The following is a 19,532-nucleotide window of genomic DNA, read 5'->3' on the forward strand; positions in this document are numbered from 1 at the left end:
TTTCATTTGTGATATCAATCTATCATATCATACTCAGTGGGTTTATCACTCAGATTTTGTCCTATTGGTATTGCGAGTCGCCGTGGCCGGCGGCGGAAAGCGCATGAAATGGAAATTTTGGGATTTTGGGTTGGGCCCTGTGGGGGGGGGTTGCGTTCTGGGCTCTACGCAAGGCCTAGATTATCTAATCTACCATATCCTCCCCAAAACTTCCAATGATCTTCTGGATGGGAATATCGCTCCGAGGCTCCACTTCGCTTTTCCTTTCCCGACTCTCCCTCCCACTGGATCCATTTATGACCATCTGTGGATTCACGAGATTCACAACCGCCTTGGTATGCTGCTCTTGAAGTGAATATTTTACCATAGAAATCCGCTATGTCTAGCCCTGTTACCTGTACAGATTGTTGATGCTATCTGTCGTATCATACCTACCGTACAGCAGGTCAAGCTACAATCGTAACTACCCCTAAGTCAGCCTATGGAGCCCAGTCTACAAATAACTCCCAATGCAACATAAAGTATGAGATTACTGGTATCGAGCCCATATGAAGCAAACGATATTTCATATAATTTGCTGTGCTATTTATCACCTCTCATACTAGTTAGTCACTGGCTCTTACTGTAGATTGTCAAAGTTGCCGTAACAGTATTATTCCCAATAACATCAAGTCAAAAACAAAAATAGGAAAAATTCCATTGCAAGCATTTCTGTTCGAAAGGCGGGACACTCCAACGAGTATTAGTCCTTCCAGTCCGTTATAGATCGCGGGGGAGCGCGCAGGACGGTACACCACGAGGGAACGAAGCCCCAGCAAGGAGCATATGTGTGGCGCCTGACGAGTTAGTTCCGTAAATGGGGTGGTGGACTGACCCGCGGTGTTCTGGGTGGGTATTTGGCCACTTTAGCGATGTTTGCTGGTGGGTTGGTTCGAGGAGGGGGTCGCTGTTGCTGTTGGTGTTGTGGGTGGTTGAGGTATGGGTTGGGGGAGGAGATAGGGCAGCTTACGGACCCAGATGCAGGATCTACCTTGACTTCAGCAAGCGTCGGAAAAGAAACTAAAATGGTGATCCTATCAAGGCGCTTCCAGTTAGTTTGAGGTTCCGTCATAGATAAATGTGCTGGCCGATTTTTTGACGGCTCAGGAAACGCCAGTATGGCCACAACATGTATGATCGGTGTGGACTGTTGGTGCTGGAAGGCGTTCGGGCAAAGGAAGCTTGAAGTTGGAAACCTCCGGGATATAGGATTGCTGGAAGTATGATTTGTTTTTTGTGAGGAAGTGCAGTGGATATTCTCTGTACACAATCTCCTCTGTTTTTGATAGATGGATGAGGAGAACCCTGCGGTGATGGGAGGTTATCAGGAGAACCGGGGATTCCACCTCTTCGATTCGTGATGGGGGTTTTAACTGCAGGACCGTCCTCCCGTTGGGATAAGGTCACCCGACCCAGCCCACACCCACCCACTATGCGCGATTATTATCATAACCTTAGCACACACGCACCAGAATCCTGTTGTCCATGAGACGAGTGATACCCCATGCACACCCCCACCCTCCACCCACCATTCGACCACTACACCGTACTCGAGTACATGTACAGCTGTTATCACTATTGGAGCCTAGATTACATGGCATCTGTACCATCACAGTATTTCCTACAGCTGCTTAGACCATACTATCATGTCCTGGCACGGTCCTTTCCTTCTCTTTTAATCTCTTTCTACAGGATCTCTACTACCCAAACCTAACCTAATCGTAGCAGATCTTAAACTCATATCCCATAATATCATACTATTAATAATCTCTACCTGGCACAGTGGCCCCCAAAATACAGAAGGCCCTGAGATCTTTAGATGATAATGGTCGGAAATTGTGTCTACCGAGACAGCACAACCCATATCACGAAACGCGGAAAGCGCAATAGGTACCTTTGATGTCGACCAACACTAACCTTCCCACAATTTCGCAGAGTAGGTAGTCAGGTAGTTTATGAGCGATGGCGAATCCGAGAGTCTCTGCAGCCCTGTGAGAAACACATGCTAAATAATTGGCCCAGTTTCCGGGGTGTTGTATGTCGTACTTCACACACAATTTCCAGATCACTTTCTCATCGAACGTGATAACTGCGCATCACCAAGGCCACAGATTTTAACGACCGCATTCCCCGTACAAGTGCCGATTATCAGCCACCAAGCATCCAGGGAAGGGAGGGAAACCCGGATACAGTGGACAGCGTACGCTTAGCTCAATTAGTCTATCACATCCCACGATCTTCGGACTCCTTAATCCTAGTATGCGCGTTTTATTTCTCTTTTTCCTTTTTTTCTTCCCCTTTTCACCTATCTACGAGTATGTAGTGGAGTATGTAGTGTACGGGGGGGGGGTCCGGTTGACCTCTTAGATAACTTACTTACCCACTTGCCCACCTACTCACTCGACCAGCTCTGCCATGTTTAAATAAAACACCGTATGCGAACCCCTCACCTGATCACCCTTCCCTCCTACCGGGGCCGTGGTAAATATCATACAACCAGACACCTGACACCTGACACCCTCTCCCCCTAACAGGCCATCCCACGAGCTGATATTTGATTGCGATACCACGCTGGTACTCACACATGCCGTTCTCAACCAAACCGGCGGAACGCCCAGAACGCCTCTCTCTCGACTGGCGAACGCCTGAATTGTACTCGAGTACTAGATCATTACCGGTACCGTTTTCCATACCCACTGCTGAGTCTGTCCTGTTTGTTTGTTTTTTTCTGTTGGAAAGCGCTTCCCTTTCGTGGAGGGGAGCGGGCGAACCGGATTGTTGGGTGGGGGTGGGTTGTGGGTGAGTGAGTGAACAAGTGAGTTGGTGGGGCAACTAGGTGGGTGTCATGGGTTGTCACTCGAACCGAAGTGTCGGGTTTTGGGGATGGTTGGGGGCGAGGCGGAAGAAGTCATGGGGGGTTGATTGATTGTGTATGGGGACACAGAAAGGTAGGGTTGGTGATGCTGAGATGGATGGGGTTGTGTGTTCTTGGCTTGGTGGGGAGGATTGCGTTTCTGTTGCTAAGCTAAACAGGCATCAGATATGATACTCGGCCGATGCGAGCTGGAATACCGCGAGGATATGAGCAGCATACCCCCACCATAGTGAGATTGAAAGCCCACACACATGCGGAACGATGCAATCAAAAACAACCAGACAAGAGACTTTGACAACTAAATCCACCTCCTCTTAGGGCGCCCTATTTATTACAGAAGCTTGAGAAACAGGTTCCCGGATAATTAAGAGACTGTGAACCAATCTATAACCTAGACTTTTTATTGAATTCCCTTGTTTCGTTGATACCTCAGGCTCCAGCATTTAAAGCATACCCAGTTCGCCATTCTCACTAGGGGCCAAGAGAGAACAGGGAGTAGAGATTATTGGTAACTTATCATGTTACAAATTAAAAGTACTGGTACAGTACTCGAAAAGCGTTCAATGATTACAGTACTGTACTTGTAACTATGCTCGATCGCTTTTTTCTACATTCTCAGTATTGAGGACCAATTAATCGCAATTAAACTCTATTGCACTCGTACCGTGCCCGTAGAGCTCCGAACGGGTAAAGGTCGGCCATCGGAATAAGCGTGATTGTCCGTGAATCTCCCGGGGAAAAAGCCCGGGCGTCACAAATTTAATACGATAATCATAATATTATTATGTATTTATATAATAATTATGATAGCCCGGATGGGGGACTGAAAAAGGGTTACCCGGCCACAACGCGGAGTCCTCAGGCGGATCCATATAATTCTTTCGGCGCTCTAGACTCACGTATCAACATACCCATACAGTACATACTGTACTCTACCGTTTCGCGCGATACGGCCTCACTCTCTACTATCGCCATTACCAAAGCAAAAGAAGCACGAACCCCACCCTCAACTACCGCACCCTTCTACCTTTTATTCTTCTTTGCACTAGCCAATTTCCCAAAATGGGTAATGACGGCGGCAGGTAATTTAATCCCTTTCCCAATCTCCCAATCTTCCTACCCCCCCCCCCTCCCTTTCTGTCGGATTCACCGCTAACACCTAATAGCATTCCCACCCGACGAGAGCTCGTCAAATCGCCCACAAAGCAAAAGACCCACTCGCAACTGCGAGACACAAACGCTCAGACACAAACATACCACTGGACCACTTGTCCGCTCTCCAAGCGACCACTCTCGGAGCCGATAGTATCTGACTCGGCCGGGGTGCTGTACAACAAGGACTCGATAATAGAATGGCTGCTGAAGGGTGTGGAAGCGTTCGGTGACGGTGAGGAGGTGCTGGAGGGGCGGATACACTCTCTGAAGGACGTTGTCGAGGTCAAGTTTGAGGAAGGGCGAATATGTCCGGTTTCTAGGAAGGAGTTGGGGCCCGGAACGAAGGCTGTCTACCTGGTTCCGTGCGGCCACGCTTTCTCCGAGAGCGCGGTGAAGGAGGTTGGGGAGGGGGTTTGCTTGAAGGTTTGTTTACGCCCCACCCCTCCATAACGCACACCGCAATAGCAATAATACTCATGAAGGTGTTAATATGTTTGTTGGTTGGGCGCTTAGTGCGATGAAGCGTACACCGGTGATAACATCGTCTCAATAAACCCTACCGCTCCAGAGGACCTTCAGCAGCTCAAGACCCGGATGGAGAAGTTGGTCGAGAAGGGGCTTACGCATGCGCTTAAGTCTGCTGGTAAGACCAGGAAGCGGAAGAAGGATAAGACCGGGAAGAACGGTGATACCAAAACGGGTGGTAATGCGATTGACCCGGCAGTCCCGGCAGCTCCAGCGGCGACGGCGGGTACCGCTGCCGGTGGCAGTGGTAGCGGTGGCAATAGTAACAGCAGCACTGGTAGCATCAAGAACACTCTTGCTGCAGGCCTCACAAGCAAGGTTCTCGGGGACGAGAGAGTAAATAAGAAGCGGAGGAAGGTCGAGATGAGTGATAACCTCAAGAGTCTATTCTCCAAGGAAGAAAATACAAAATTGGGAAAGAGCGACTTTATGAGCAGGGGGTATAGCATTCCCGGAGGCAAATAGTTTTTTGTTTTCACTTTTATTTTTTTATCTTGCTCCTTTTCTTTTCTTTCACCCCCCTCGCCCGTTACGGGTTCTGTATCTCTTGGATCCGAGAATCGATCACACGCTATTGTGGCAATACCGGCACTGTACAGTACTCGTACAGTACTGTGCCATAATGCTTGTCTTACCTTTCAGATTGCACAAGCACCGATTAATCCATTATCTTATAATATCATAATTCTTTGGGTATCACAATACCGTTACCGTCACCTGGGCGGGGGAACGGGACCAAATAAACAGTAACGGTCGATGAAATAGATGTATCACTGCAATTCTTTCCAATAACAGCACACCTACTCGAGTACTCGTACTGCACGAGTACTCTAATACCTCGCATCATTTCTTGGACTGGAGCGCCAGTTCAAGCAGAGCGCACCTTGTAGGCCCGTGTGCTACACCCAACGGCAAGCTCCGGAGGCACGAGGGGATAAGTTCGGCTTAACTTAATTGCAACCTCTCGCCGAACGAACTGGATTCAGTAGTCTCCGGGGGTCCGGGACTCCCATTCCACAATCGACGATGCATTCGCAAGGAAGGGAAGGAAGGCAATAAGGAAAGGGTTATTTGCACTGTAAAAGAAAGAAAAAGTGAAATAAAAATATAAAATTATTATTATTATTATTATTATGATAACGAGGGCCTGAGCATTTTAATACTTGCTGTATCATACTGAGTATCATACGAGTACTGTACTTGTGCTTACATACTGTATGCGCACTGGGTTCAGGTTGTTTGTTTCTACCCTACCCACACACACCTCACCAACCTAGCCAGCCAAAAAACTGGTTCCTCCTCCTCCCACCGCTGCTGTCTATCAGCCTCTGTCGGTCTCTGTCTGTGCCTGTCCCCGGCACCAGGCCTATTCCTTTGTTGGAAAAAAGAAAGCGAAAAAAGAAAAAAAAAGAAAAAAGTTCTCCATTTCAGTTATCAGGGGATCATGACCTCCATCTGTCTCCCACCTCCATCCCGGAGCCCTACTACCACCAACAACCATTCCTCAAACTCAAACTCACTCAACCCAAGACCTACACACAACAACAACAGCACGCATGTGTAGAGTAGTAGGCTGGTGCTAAACAATGGACTCCCTCCCCCTCGAAATCCTCACCAAAATCCTCCTCAATCTACCACCGAACCCCTCGGACAGGTTAGTCTGCCACGCATTCAAGGACGTTCTGACCCCGGGCTGCTTCCGCCGGATCCGCACGGGGGCGTTCACCAAAGACGCCTTCGATCGACTGGTGAACCTCTCGCAGAGCGGGGTCTCGCAGTACGTGGAGGATTATGAGTACCTTGTTCACCCGCCGGTCTATCGACGTACGTATTACACATCAGACACACACACATACACACACACACTGCTACTGATACTACTGCTGCTTCGCATAAGAAAATGCTGATTGATGGATGGGTGGTTGGCAAAGCGAGCATGCACGCCGTCGACAACCTGATATGTCTAGAAAAAAACTACCCCACGAGGGACCTAACCCTAGACGCTATGGCCGAGAGCCTCGTCCGGCAGCACGAGGAGTACCTGCATCAGGAGGACATCCTAGGGACCTTCTACGATGTCCTCTCACTCAGCAAGGCCCTACCGCTCTTCCGAAACTTGTGCTCCGTGACCATCTCGCACTTCCGCTCGGTCACCGACTCACCCCGGGCATACGAGGACACTACGGAGCGCGCCTGGTGGGCCGTCATAAAGGCGCTGAATAAGTGCGATTATCCTGTCGAGCGGCTGCACATCGACGCGGTGTACGATGGCATGCTACACGGCGTGCCTATGTCTAAGATGGCGCAGGTGTACGAGGTGCTCGGCGAGCTGAAGGAGCTGTCCGTCCCCGCCATCTCTCTCGGCAACGAGGCCTTCCATCGCCCGGGGCACACAGCGCTAAAGGCCTTCCTGCGGTCCGGGCGGAATCTGGAGGTTGTCAGGCTAGGGAATTCTAATCGGCAGAGGATGGATCTGGTGGATAAGGACCTGGGTTTCCTCTGGCCGGGTTTGCGGGTTTTAGAGTTGGAGGCTAATACTGCCGTCGAGCCCGAGGATTTTATTGCGTTTTTGGAGTTGCACAGTAGCACTTTGAGGGAGTTGACGTTGAAGGGGTTTCGCCTTTTGGGGAGGGCGGAGAATGGCACGCATTGGGTTTGGGGACGGGTATTCGAGAGATTACACCAGAGTTTGGCCTTGACGAAATTAACGCTATCCCATTTAGAAGCACCCTCGGACTCACCCGCCATCACGATAGCTGATATGAAGGAATGGGAGCGGACGGTGCCCAGGTCACCGGAGGAGATGGCTGTTGATTGGGATTAGGTTATGGGGGTTTTATCTTACCATCATTTTCCCTTCTTTCCCCAAAAATTCTTTTATTAGATTTTCATAATAGGGTTATCACCTGTAAGTTGTAGGTTTTCTTTCTTTTTATTCTCTCCTTAGTGCTGTATATATAGATTTTATAATCATAGATAAACTTGGCTTGTATCAATCCAACCAGTATAACCACTTCCAAGTACCGTAATGTAGCGATTGGCTCAGCAGCGCCCAAGAATCCGGCAAATCTTTCCCGTTATACATTGTTGGTTAACGATTCATGGGGTGAGATGGATATGTTTTACCCGTGTACAGTACTACTCGCACCGGCACCGGTGCTCCCGAATCCCCGGTAGTACGAGCGAACGTGCTCAGTGTTGGTATCCGCAGAACTCCACGCACCCCAGTCAGCGAGATCGACCACCGGTGAGAGGCGCTATGGGGCGACCTAGTCTACCACTGTACGAGTACGAGTAAATACTCGCGCGGCCGATCCGAAGCCGGAGGCCAGAAACGGGAATTGATCAGTTGGCCAACCGGATGACAGGATTCCCCCAATATCTCTGGCCTCCGGTTGGCTGTGGATCCAAGCCCCGGAGTGTCCAGCTTCGACTCGGCCGCCTGAAAACGCATCATACCGGCACACGCACCCGGGTACAGTGAGCCCGAAAACGGAGGGCAAGAATTTGTATGGCGGAGGTTAACTTATCTGCGACATCCGATGAACTTGGTCCCGAACGTTTGGGTATGTTACATTACTTGCTTGCTCTACGGGTCTCGTCCACCGGCGATCCCTCAACGCGGGTATCGATCGTTCCGGTAGGATACATTTTCCGGGGATGAACTCGCTATACGGGGAGCAAAGAAGGGAGGAAAGAATAACTTTGCCTTCCTATCCAACGAGTTTGACTTCATAATGACCCCGCTTATCCATTTGTGCACTCAACGCGAGTGCCCACCCCCACTACCCCTCGTGTTCACCGCGTCAAGGCGCCTTGTGTGGTGGTAGAGGTGTTGGAAGTGTAACTTTTTGTGCCCGTTGTGCCGCTGTGGATCGTGGGTTGGAGTCGTTCTGCTAGTAGCTTTGGCCAAAGTTGCTATCATACAGCCATGACAAACATGGAGGAAGTCAGCTAAGTTAGTGACTTCGCCCAATAGCATACCGCTAGTTCTTTTTTTTCACAACTTTGTCCAGATCCCAATGTTTATATACCTTTTTCTTCTTCTCTTTCTTTACCCGCATCGCTATTCACTATCTCCAGCTACCCAAGGCACCCCCGCTGCATCAATTATTTGTTACCCCAGCCACCGGAATCCCCTCCCGACTGCCGTATGTTCCGGGCAACGCAAGGTATCCCGTCCCTCGGGCAGGGATAGGAAAGGTTCTACTGAGCTTTCTTTCCCGAGCATACCACCCTCCAACAATCTCGAGTGAACTCTACAAACATCTCCATCCAATGTTGGGGAAATTTCCGAACTGGAAAAGCTTAATTCTTGCAATAGGGGTTTAATCCCAGCCCCGCCTCGGCATATATATAGCAGCACTATCCTATCAGCCGTTTAGCTCGCCAACCAGCGGAATGTGTTCCCAGTGGAATATTAAGGAAGCGGAATACATCTTGGCACCCACCTGTTCCCTGCTGATCATGTTGGCTCACTCGATCGGATAGAAGTGTAGCAAGGGGTAACTTTAATAATGCATTCACTGGGTGATCAGGCGGGGGGCGTCGGTGTTTGTATCGTGGATCTTCGCGGGGTGCTTAATGCTTCCAAGTTTAGCTGGGAATAGGCGGAGGAGCGCGGTCCTTATTGTCCGTGGGATGGGACGGGGTTGTGGATTATGCATTAGCAGAATCCATATTGTTCGACCGCGTCGGAGGGTTGTTTCGCAAGTGATGCTAGTTGGGCAGGATGTGATTGGGAATCTTGTTCCATCTCTCCTACCCCAGCATATAAATGCGAGCTGCTTCTGACGGTGTTCCTCCCGAATGGTGGATCTCATGCTTATATTGTGGAGTGAAGACCGATGAACAGCTCTGCATTTAGCCTACCTTACTCGAGGGAACGCACAGGATCTACAGACATACAGCTATGCCATTAGTGAAAGAGGGGCCTCCGGCTCCCTACAGACTATTCAAGCTCGGCTGATTGCTCTCACCGGGATGGTGACGGAAGCAAGATTAAACCTACGCAAGTGCCGGAAACTCTGTTTCCAGAGAGATGGAGGTTCTCCGGTGATTAAAAAGAGGGGCTCCAATCTAAGGAGTATCTAATTCGGTCAATCTCGAGCCACAAGTTTTAAAGAGAGATGCCGATAATAAAATTCCACCCAAAGGATCGGCGGCACTGGGCGGCAACCCCAGAAAGCTAGCCGTAAACATCTGTCACCCGCCCAGGGCCTCCACCCGCTCCCTTTGGTGAAGGCAATTCCAAAAGACCCGATTGCATCGCAACGTGGGCGAGCAACCGAAGCTTCGCTATTTCCCAGAGAGCTATCATACTCAGCAATGCGATTATTTGCAGGGCGGGGCAGGGGGCGCATCGAGACCGACTAGGTATATGAAAAACAAGGGATAAGCTTGTCCTTGTAGAAGCACCACTGTATTACAACCATAAAATCCCTAAGGGGAGAGTGTATTAATGTTACAGCGGTGGCACAGCGCAGCCAACACCTGCTACCTTACTACGCAAGTTACCATACTAGAAGCGGTGTCATCAGGTCAGCTAGGATGATACAGTGGAAGATACTAGTACCCCTCACTATATTTTCAAACAAAGATTACTCCTACGTATGATACCATAATCGGCACCGAGCGGCATCACCCAGCCTCACTCGACCTGGTCAGCCCCTGCAACTGTCCCGCACTCTCACTGGTTGGGATGCTTGATATCCTCCTTACCCCCCTTCCCCACTGCCAACCCCCCGAGCCACTCTAATACGCCCCCTGCCCATCCGACTGACTGCCTATCGAAAACGCCACACCTGAACGACCCACCGGCGAAAGCGTCACCACAAAACTCGCTTTTCGCAGCAATCATCTCAATTCACCAAACGGTGTCTGGGAGCACCGTTGCAGGCATATACTTGTGTAGGCTAGCTAGCTGTGACCACCAGCGCTTGAATCGATCGAGCGCATATGGTACAGTACCGTAGCCCGACCCGCTGCGATTATGCATGCAGCATTTACTGAGAGATAATTCAATGCCGTGGTTGGACCCATGCTGATGGTATGATTTTATTTATTTATTTATTTTTCTGACTGCCCGTGATGCTTTGTGAACTACTCGTAAATTGGTACTGTACGCCACGAGATATCATATACTGTTTCGGTATGATGCATGCTTGGGCTTTGGCCAGGTTGCCGGATACAATGAGGAGGATTGTAGGGCTATTGGGTATAAATTGTGTTTGACAACTGCCGTAGTTGAGCAATAAGTAACCTATTGGGGACCCGTTCTTGTACGTCATGTGTAAGAGGATAATATCTGTCTTGACGAGCGGTCGACTAGATGATTATATTGGACAGTGGTGCTCTGTCCGTGGACTGTCAGCACTGCAAATCAGCTCGAACTGCAGACTCAATTGAGCACTTTAAAAGCTAATTTCAGCACTTCCACTTTCCAGCTGAGAGACTGGTAACGTTCCATCAACCTTACTATTCGGAGATACTTTTATAGTACAGTACACCACACAGCTCTTGCGAAATTGCTGAAGGTTGAAGTTTCCTGATAAGTTAATTGATATCCCAGATCCACGTTTATGGGAGAAGGGGTAAGTAAATAATAATGATAATAATAATATGATAATAATGAGACCATAACAATTAGAGATCTAGAAACAGAACTCTAACTACAGCGCCGCAGCAAAAAAAAAAGAAGAAGAAGAAGAAAAAAAAAGGGGGAAAAGAAGGCAACGATCTCTCACCGCCGCCGCCGCCGCCGCCGCTCCCAACGCATCAACCTCCTTCCAGAACCACCCATCTCACAAACCAAACAATCGACAAAAAACCCAACCCCCGATCTCCACACCAGATCAGCGCGATCCGAAATATCATACAAGCACAGTAGTCAAGCTCAAAATCTACCGTAAATACAGTAAATCCCCTAGCCAGGACTAGAACCGCAAAAAAAAAAAAAAAAAAAATGTCCCTATGGTACAAGTATCAGTAGACAAGGGCGTAAGCAATGAATTGCCCTAGGCACATCGCATACACATACCAAAACACCGGTAAGCCGCATTTAGTGAAGGAAAGAAAGAAAAAAAAGACAAACCTCTCTTCAGCTGTTCTTTTTCAATGCATGTCGGTACAGTATATCGGTACTTGAGTCTAGATCCCAACCACTTCCCCCACCGGGAAAAAAAAAAAAAATTCCCGCAAGAAGCACCTCGTCGATAACAGTACTCGTACAAGTACAAGTACGTAGAGTACGTCTAACCCTGCGATATCCGAAACCCCACGATCTCGGAAGGGAGGGAAACGAGGGGTGGTTGAAGCGCCACCGTGTTTTTTATTTTTATTTTTATTTTTATTTTATTTTTGCCCCCATCTTTTCGTTCTCCTATTTGTTGAACTCACGGGGGTCACTCGTGTGTTTGTTTATGGTGCATCATACAGTACTGTACAGTATCATGGTCTAAAATTTCCTCCTCTGGAGAGGGGGTGGGCGGGGCGAGAAACATATCATACCAAAACACTTGCTCTCTCCGAGACAAAGAAAAAAGAAACACTACCGGTAGACCCCACTAGGAGAGGCATCTCCGACGTCCCAGCATTTGGCCCTGGTATTCGATTTCTTTCGATACTCGCTCGTACGGACGTCAAACCTACCGTACCCATACTGTACTCGTACAGCACTCAATCGGGTGGAGTACCGTAACAGTGCGGAACTATTATACCTCTACTCCAGCACTAGCACTGTCCCAACCATCTCTGCTAAAACTCCCATCGCAGCGTTGCACCACTCTTCACCCATTCACGGCTGACGGCAGTCTAAGACAAAGAATCACAAACCATCCCTCTGCAAATGCCCGAGAATCCACCATTGTGGTTGTGCAGTTGGCCTACCTGCACAAGCACGACCCCGCCGATCGGTTGAGCCACCCCCCGGTATCCCCACCTACTTCAGCGACAACTTCCAGTTGTGTTCCCCGATACACCGCTGCCCGCCGGCTTACAGTATCATACACTCCAACCATGACAATGGTGATGATGACAATGGTGATGGCGGGAAACCTTCCCTATAACGCACGGGCACGTGCTGCGTGTGCGTGAGGTGTTCGCGCCGGAGGTGGAACACCAAGTGTGTACATAAAGGCTGGATAGATGGTTCTCTTTTTTTGTTATTATTATCCTTCAGCGCGGGACCAATTCTACGAGAGGGGTTACCGGATATATATATGCGTTAAGAAGGACAAGAGAGAGAGAGAGAGAGAGAGAGAGAAGATGAAGGGATCCGTATTGCTCAAGGCTGCTTCTGCGGCGGCCACGTTCGTTGGTCTGGTTTCTGCTGCTGGGGGTACCTGTGTGAGGAAGAGGGTTATTATTGATACGGATTTTTACAATTTCGTGAGTACTCCCCCTTACTTGGTTCTCCAATTGCTGCTAATTCTTTACCGGAAGGAAAAAGTCGGACGATCCGAACGCTGTTGGCATTGCGAACGCGTTCATGTCCTGGGGGGAGATTGAGCTGTTGGGCATCATTTCTGGTATGTCTGGGTAAAAACCATAATCTGATAGGATTGGGATGGTGCTGATAGCTATGATTGATAGACATTCGCAGTCGCTATGCCCCGCCAGCAATTGACGCAATCAACACCTTCTATGGACACCCTGATATCCCGCTTGCGATAAGTAAGCCCGTGGACAACTCTGTATATAATACCCCCTTACAACCCCCTTAGCACATATACGCCACTAACATTTCAAAGACCCAGGACCCCCTCTACACTGAATATCCTGCCTACGTTGATCAGCTAAGTCAACGCTTCCCAGAGGACACCAACGATGGTGAAAACACCACTGATCCTCTAACCCTCTACCGCACGCTCCTGTCCAAAGCTCCGGACAACAGCGTCACCATCACTGCAATTGGCTTCTTTGATGCCCTGTACTTGCTTGTCGACTCAAAACCCGATGCCATTTCCCCATTGACCGGACTTGAATTGATCAAACGGAAGGTTACCGAACTCGTTGTCCAGGCAGCGGCTACAGGGACTAGCTTTAACATTGTCAGACATAATCCTCTCTATCCAACACACGTTCTGAATCAATGGCCTACAAAGTTGACGTTCGTGCCCGGGTTCATTGGCAGCTCGGTGAGGTGGGGAAAAAGATTGACCACGGAGGTGGATTTGCAGAAGAATCCCGTTGCGTGGGCATTCAATATAACAATTGGTTATAACAAGACGCATCAATCTTGGGATCGTGAGTTTTCCATCCACACTCCTTCACATTCGTACGATTGCTTATGGATAAATAGCCACGGCCATATACTACGCCGTCAGGGGGCTCGATGACGTGTATGTCTACAACAAAACCGGCGGAAGCGTCTTCTTCATGCCCAACGGAACCGCCATCTGGAGAGACAACGTCGCCCCCGTCGCACCGCAGAATTGGGTGAATCTCAAGATCAGTAACGAAACATTCGCCGACAGGCTCGAAAGGATCCTACTCTGGCAGCCTGGAAGTGCGATCAACCCAGCCCAGACACCGTGCACTGGGGGTAACTCCACCAAGCCTGGATCCGGCGGAAGCGGAAGTGGAGGAAATGCGACTGTGACGGGAGGAGGAAAACCTATTCCTACGGGAGCCATATCCTCTGGAGGTGGGCGTAGCATGAGCATCGGGGGGTTGACCGTGGCCGTTGTTGGGGGAATTTTCGGAATGTTCTTGTACATTTAAACGCGGTTGATAGCTATACTTTGCTGTAATGTAGATGATTAGACGTATAAAGAGACGAAGAGAGGTATCCCTCGCATAATACACCGCAATACACACACACACACACATGCGCACTACAAGGACAAACAAACACACCGTAAATATCAAACCAAATCAATTATGCAAGAGTAAGGAGAAAGAGCGGTGAACGGCCCCCCCCTCCCCCCACCAACAACCAACAATCAATTCCCACCCCCCTCCCAAAGTCTATTACCGAAGCTTTTGCACAAAAAAAAAACCCCCCTCCCCATCAATCCCTCTTCAGCCTCTCCCCAACAGCCCTCGACACGCCCCCTGCCGCACCTTTAAACTCCCGATCACACTCAGCATAACCCCTACCAGCACCGAAGCCGACACCGACCCACGCCGGCCATGCACGACGCCTGAACAGCAGGACAGAAAATATGATGCCGAAGCCAGCGCCGAGGGTGGACTTTACGAGGAGGTTTGCAAGGCAATGGTCCCACTTGTTGCAGTACACGTTAGTTAGTTAGTAAAAAGAAGGGATAGAAACCGAGTGGGGGGGGGGAGAAGGAACTTTTTCGTTCAAAAGACCTTCAGACTCTGGTTTACGTTTGACGAGCTGAGTTGTTGAAGCGGTCATGGTGTTTCAGGAATCTATCGGCAGGTCGGTAAGGGGTTGAGTTGAGTTGAGTTGAGTTACTTGTGAGTGAGTGAAGTAGGAATTGGTCGAGTGGGGGACGGTTAAACCGACTGGCGGAGAAATTGGTGGATTATGGAATTGGATGAGTAAGTGAGTGAAGTACGACACGGTATGATATCTTATCCGTTGCTTTGCCCGACTTTTGTTTTCTTTCTCGCGGAGAACAGAGTGGGGGGGGGGTCTGTGAGGAAAAAATCTTTTGAACCCGATGCCCTCATTCCGTTGTGAGTTGTGTGTCGCTTTCTCCCAACGACAAAATGGAAAAGGTCTCGATTAGTCATCTTGTTGCCTGTTGCTTCTCTCATGGCACCTTCTTCCGCCGAGACAAGGTGGTGTAAACAGGAAACCACGATAAAGTTAGTCAATTTATGCTATGATAAACCCGAAAAATACTTTCTCGTCCCGTACGAAAATATCTCAGGCAGCGAGTACTGCTGGAACACAGGAATTAAAAACAAATCTATCCATCTATTTATTCATTTATTCATTTCAAATCGTCTACGCGTATACAAAGCCTGGGTGTGTCCAATGTTGGGTGGGATACTGCTCGTCACGAAAAAAAAAAAAAAAAAAACAAGTATAGTACTGTACTCTACATACCAAATCACTCGAATATCCCAACCCTCCGCTCCCTCTCTCCCTCCTCAAGTGCTCACAACCCAACAGCTTAAACGGACATACAACCTTTCCCCACACATTAAACCGACGCCCCCGCCATTTCTAGCGGTAAACCATACAGCGACTATTTACGATAGGGAAACAAACTAATAATAATATGATAATAGTAATTAAAAAAGGAAAGCACCCACCAACTTTCTCGCGTCTCTCGGTACCCACTCGTAACTTGTATCATGCTCGAGTAAACGCAGGTTGATCGGTTTTAGTCCGTCCACCATATCATATCACAACAGGTTCCAGTACGAGTAAATGATAGTTAACCGCCCGTTCACCTTTTCCCTCCCCAACCCCGCATATTAACCGCCAATCGACAAGGGCCCACTCAAAAAAAAAAAAAAAAAAAACAATAACCAAAGTCCACGATTAATTTTCCCTACCGTAACCAACCGATCCCCCCTTACAAGTATCATATCAAGCAAACTGATGAAGATCCACCATTCGACTAGGGAATTCGCCATTCTTGCCTTCTGAACAAGTCGCACTTGGTCGCATCGCGTAAGCTGGGAAATAAAAGGAAACGTACAGTACAGTACAGTAGTTCCTCGTGGAAATTGCTCAATCCTTGGCTGACTGTGGTATTATATTGTATTATACCTTTTTCTGCGTGCTTGCTTGCCTGCCGTGGTATGAAAGGGTGGAAAGAAAAAAAAAAAAAAAAATCCACCTATACTGGCTTGCTTGCTTGCTTCGTGCATGGCATAACCGGTATATTTGTAGGTGGGTATCACAGGTTTACCGTTTGCTGGATGGGTGGATGGATGGACGTGGAGTGGTGGGTGATCGGACACACGTACAAGTACAAGTACACATAACTCCGGGGGATGGATTCTAGAGACCTAACTTACCGGTAACTAACCTTCTTTTACCATTCTACTGCCTGACCTTATGGGAAGGAAAGAAAAGAAAGAAAAATAAATAAATAAATGAGAGAATGAATTTGGTATTAGGGGGAGGGGGGAAAGGGTGATTGATTGTTCAAATGAACAGGGAGATTTGGTTACCCCCCCCCCCTCCCCCAACCACCAAGTTGTTCGATGATCATCCAGGTTCATGCCCGAGTATGATACGATATGCATGCCTGGCAAAAAGTATTTCTTGAGTTTGATACAAGTGGTTTACCGTACCGGTGCCGTACTGGTGCGGAGGAGCGGAGTTGTATGTGCCGGTTAAGTTATGCCAGGACGCATTGATTCTTGATGCTATTTGTGGATTGGAAAGGAGGTCATTGGTTCTCACTCGCGTTTCAGTTTTTTGATTTATTTATTTACGGTATCGGTAGTCCTGTTCATGTGAAGGTGGACGGAACGGGTCGGCATTCTGGCATGGTGGGTCAATAGATTATTGTGCGTGATGGATCATGATATGACACGGTTCACGGAAAAGAAGGCAAGCAGGAAACTGGTAATTGATACTGATACTGATACTGATACTAGGGAAGGAAAGAAATAATAGAGTGAAAAAAAGCAAATAAACGCGAGCAAAAAGAAGAGGTGAAAAAAACAAAAAAAAACAAAAAAGTGATGAGAAAAAAAAAACTAAACAAGGGGAAAAAAAAAAAAAAAAAGGAAAGGAGAGAGGAAGCAAAAAAGAGTAAAACAAATATGAACGTTAGAAGAGGAAAAACGTGAAAAGAAAAGAACCCCCGTCCGTCGTTTGCGCCTTTTTTACCCTATTGTACAAAGTATTCCCCTCCCAGACAAATAGATAATATGATATCATTGCATCGACTGAAAAGTGGTGAAATGAAATGAAAAGATGACCGAAGAAAGGTATGATGGAATAAAGCGTGTGCCGATTGAATGAAAAGAGAATCAAGAGGAGAGGAAAAGAAAATGTTAATCCCATCATCTCGCCGCCGCATTTTCCCTCTCTAGCTCCTCGATTCTCCGGAGCGATGCTTCCTTCCTTATCTTCGCCTTCGCCATCTGAATGTCCCTTTTCTCAATATCCTTCCTCAGCCTCTTGATCTCCTTCCGTCTTCTCTTCTCCTCCGACTCGCCTGCCCTGGGCGGGGGGGTAGAAGCGGTGCTGCTGACGCTATCTCCCTCTGATTTCATCTCCTCATCCTCATCTCTATCTTTGTCTCCCTCCGCTCCCGCTCCCGCTCCCGCTCCCCGCCGACTCTCAATCTTTGGACTGACGGGCGTGCCTGGCTGGATGATGGCGTACTTGAGCTTCCAGGAGCAAATCCAGGCATTGGTAATCTGCTTCCGGGTCTTCTCGTCGGGGTATAGCTGCGAATTGATCTCTTCCGCCTTCGCCCTTATTGGGCCATCATTCAAGTTGGACTTGTCGGACTGTCCGGAGTACCATTCGTGCAAGGCCTTGTCTAATTCCACAGAGCTAGCTACCTCCTCGTCTCCACGCTTCACCGGTGGTGTAGGTGGCGGTGGGGGCGGGCGGATTGGAACACTAATTTGTGTTGGGGACTTTTTCGCTTCGTCTACCTTCTTCTCCTCCGCCTGCTGCTGCTTCTGCTGCTGCTGCTGTTTTCCCTGTTCCTTCTCCTTGACCTGTTCTTGCTTTTGCTGCTTTTGCTGCTTCTTCGATGGCGTGGGGGTCGCGGGGGAGCCGTTTTGGTTGTTGCTACCGGTTGTTGGGTCTTCTGTCAGTGCAAGGCTGGCCTTGAATTTCTTCAAGTTTCGCGAAACTGTAGATTGGTTGATAGCTTTTTGGAAGGTCAGCTCGAACCACTCGGCGAGCTCTCTCTGTGAACGAAAAATAATTTAGAAAAAAGGAAATAAAAGGAGGTGCTTTTGCTTTGTTTTTGTTTTTTTTCTCGTTCGATTTCTTGATTCAATCATTCAATCATTTATGACTTTGATCAATCTTCCTCCTTCCCCCGCTCTTTCATTTTGGTGTTCTTTTGAGAAGAGGCAAGGTGTAAGGGAGGAGTAGGGGGGGATCGGGGGGAATTAAGAATTGGGGGGGGATTGATGATTGTGGGCTTTTGTGCATGTGGATGTGTGTTTACGAACCTGCTTAAGATGTGGATTCCTAGTCGAATGTAGGAACAATTGGTGCTTCTCCTCGAGAGTCGCCTCTTCATGTTTTCGCTTCTTGGAGCTCGACACGGACGATGCATTTTCCGGGGAAGCGCTTCCCTGCTCCGGTTCCTCGACCTTCATGATTGATAGTCGTATAAGGAGTATAGGAGGGGAAAAAAAAGAAAAAAGCTCTGATATGGGGAAGAAGCTGGGAAATAATTTTCTTGTCCTCAATTCCTCCCTTCCTTTCTTCCTTTCTTTCTTCCTTTCTTTTTTTTATTTTTTCTTTCCTTTTCCTTCTTTTCAACGATGAAGAGTTTTTTTTTAAAAAAAAATTAGGGTAGGGTAAGGGGTGGTAAGGTAAGGTCAGGTCAGGTTTTGGTGGGGTTGAATATGTATGGGTGTGTGATGATGATGAGGTTGCGGAAGGGGAGGGGAGAGGAGGGGTGGAAGGTTGCGAAAGGCTGAGTGTGGGCAGAAAAGTTCCGGGGGCAGTGCCTGCTAGGTTATATAGGCGAATTCAAGTTTGGGAGCGTTCCTCTTAGTATGAACCCTACCTTATGACAGTACTAAANNNNACTAGCAGTTTTCTCTCTTGACCCTTTTTTTTTTTTTTTCTTCTTTCCTTTTTTTTTCCCTTTTTTTTTTTCGGAGGGGGGTGGGGGGGGGTGGGGGGAAGGAAAGCAGAAGGGGAGAGAGAGAGGGAGAGAGAGAGGTGAGTGACTGTGGAATTTTTTTGGGTAGCGTTACTATGCAGTATGATGCTGTATTGTACATAATCCTCAACGAATATAGTTATTCTAACAAGGAGGCAGGAAGTGCAAGCAGAGCAAGGCAATCTTGATTG

At 48.4% G+C, this 19,532-nt stretch overlaps 5 protein-coding genes; 2 read left to right on the forward strand and 3 right to left on the reverse strand.

The window, feature by feature from the left end:
• Positions 1-192: 192 nt before the first annotated feature.
• On the reverse strand, positions 193-1,294 carry GSTUM_00005281001 (uncharacterized protein). XM_052355743.1 has 1 exon: positions 193-1,294. Exon 1 carries the CDS (start codon positions 1,109-1,111, stop codon positions 845-847), a length of 267 nt encoding a protein of 88 aa, XP_052211713.1. The 5' UTR covers positions 1,112-1,294; the 3' UTR covers positions 193-844.
• Positions 1,295-3,834: 2,540 nt separating this feature from the next.
• GSTUM_00005282001 (uncharacterized protein) lies at positions 3,835-5,371 on the forward strand. XM_002837384.2 has 3 exons: positions 3,835-3,996; positions 4,081-4,492; positions 4,583-5,371. The coding sequence occupies exons 1-3, from the start codon at positions 3,977-3,979 to the stop codon at positions 5,057-5,059; spliced, it is 909 nt and encodes a 302-aa protein (XP_002837430.1). The 5' UTR covers positions 3,835-3,976; the 3' UTR covers positions 5,060-5,371.
• Positions 5,372-5,862: 491 nt separating this feature from the next.
• GSTUM_00005283001 (uncharacterized protein) lies at positions 5,863-7,593 on the forward strand. XM_002837385.2 has 2 exons: positions 5,863-6,418; positions 6,526-7,593. The coding sequence occupies exons 1-2, from the start codon at positions 6,181-6,183 to the stop codon at positions 7,416-7,418; spliced, it is 1,131 nt and encodes a 376-aa protein (XP_002837431.1). The 5' UTR covers positions 5,863-6,180; the 3' UTR covers positions 7,419-7,593.
• Positions 7,594-14,454: 6,861 nt separating this feature from the next.
• Positions 14,455-15,234, reverse strand: GSTUM_00005286001 (uncharacterized protein). XM_002837386.2 has 2 exons: positions 14,895-15,234; positions 14,455-14,822 (listed from the first exon to the last, which is right to left on the reverse strand). Exons 1-2 carry the CDS (start codon positions 14,958-14,960, stop codon positions 14,607-14,609), a joined length of 282 nt encoding a protein of 93 aa, XP_002837432.1. The 5' UTR covers positions 14,961-15,234; the 3' UTR covers positions 14,455-14,606.
• Positions 15,235-17,085: 1,851 nt separating this feature from the next.
• On the reverse strand, positions 17,086-19,141 carry GSTUM_00005287001 (uncharacterized protein). XM_002837387.2 has 2 exons: positions 18,677-19,141; positions 17,086-18,406 (listed from the first exon to the last, which is right to left on the reverse strand). The coding sequence occupies exons 1-2, from the start codon at positions 18,824-18,826 to the stop codon at positions 17,543-17,545; spliced, it is 1,014 nt and encodes a 337-aa protein (XP_002837433.1). The 5' UTR covers positions 18,827-19,141; the 3' UTR covers positions 17,086-17,542.
• Positions 19,142-19,532: the final 391 nt, after the last annotated feature.

Source organism: Tuber melanosporum (genome assembly GCF_000151645.1).
Source record: "Tuber melanosporum whole genome shotgun sequence assembly, scaffold_19, strain Mel28".
Taxonomy (NCBI): Eukaryota; Fungi; Ascomycota; class Pezizomycetes; order Pezizales; family Tuberaceae; genus Tuber; species Tuber melanosporum.

What these genes read in the sequence shown, in the direction of transcription:
- GSTUM_00005286001 (XM_002837386.2), bottom strand. Translation starts at nt 14,960, where the DNA reads ATGACCGCTTCAACAACTCAGCTCGTCAAACGTAAACCAGAGTCTGAA. An exon ending in AAGGTCTTTTGAACGAAAAA is followed by an intron (nt 14,823 to 14,894) that starts GTTCCTTCTCCC and finishes TACTGCAACAAG; the next exon opens with TGGGACCATTGCCTTGCAAA.
- GSTUM_00005282001 (XM_002837384.2), top strand. Translation starts at nt 3,977, where the DNA reads ATGGGTAATGACGGCGGCAG. An exon ending in ATGGGTAATGACGGCGGCAG is followed by an intron (nt 3,997 to 4,080) that starts GTAATTTAATCC and finishes AACACCTAATAG; the next exon opens with CATTCCCACCCGACGAGAGC. An exon ending in GGGAGGGGGTTTGCTTGAAG is followed by an intron (nt 4,493 to 4,582) that starts GTTTGTTTACGC and finishes TTGGGCGCTTAG; the next exon opens with TGCGATGAAGCGTACACCGG.
- GSTUM_00005287001 (XM_002837387.2), bottom strand. Translation starts at nt 18,826, where the DNA reads ATGAAGGTCGAGGAACCGGAGCAGGGAAGCGCTTCCCCGGAAAATGCA. An exon ending in GGAATCCACATCTTAAGCAG is followed by an intron (nt 18,407 to 18,676) that starts GTTCGTAAACAC and finishes TTTCGTTCACAG; the next exon opens with AGAGAGCTCGCCGAGTGGTT.
- GSTUM_00005281001 (XM_052355743.1), bottom strand. Translation starts at nt 1,111, where the DNA reads ATGACGGAACCTCAAACTAACTGGAAGCGCCTTGATAGGATCACCATT.
- GSTUM_00005283001 (XM_002837385.2), top strand. Translation starts at nt 6,181, where the DNA reads ATGGACTCCCTCCCCCTCGAAATCCTCACCAAAATCCTCCTCAATCTA. An exon ending in TCACCCGCCGGTCTATCGAC is followed by an intron (nt 6,419 to 6,525) that starts GTACGTATTACA and finishes TGGTTGGCAAAG; the next exon opens with CGAGCATGCACGCCGTCGAC.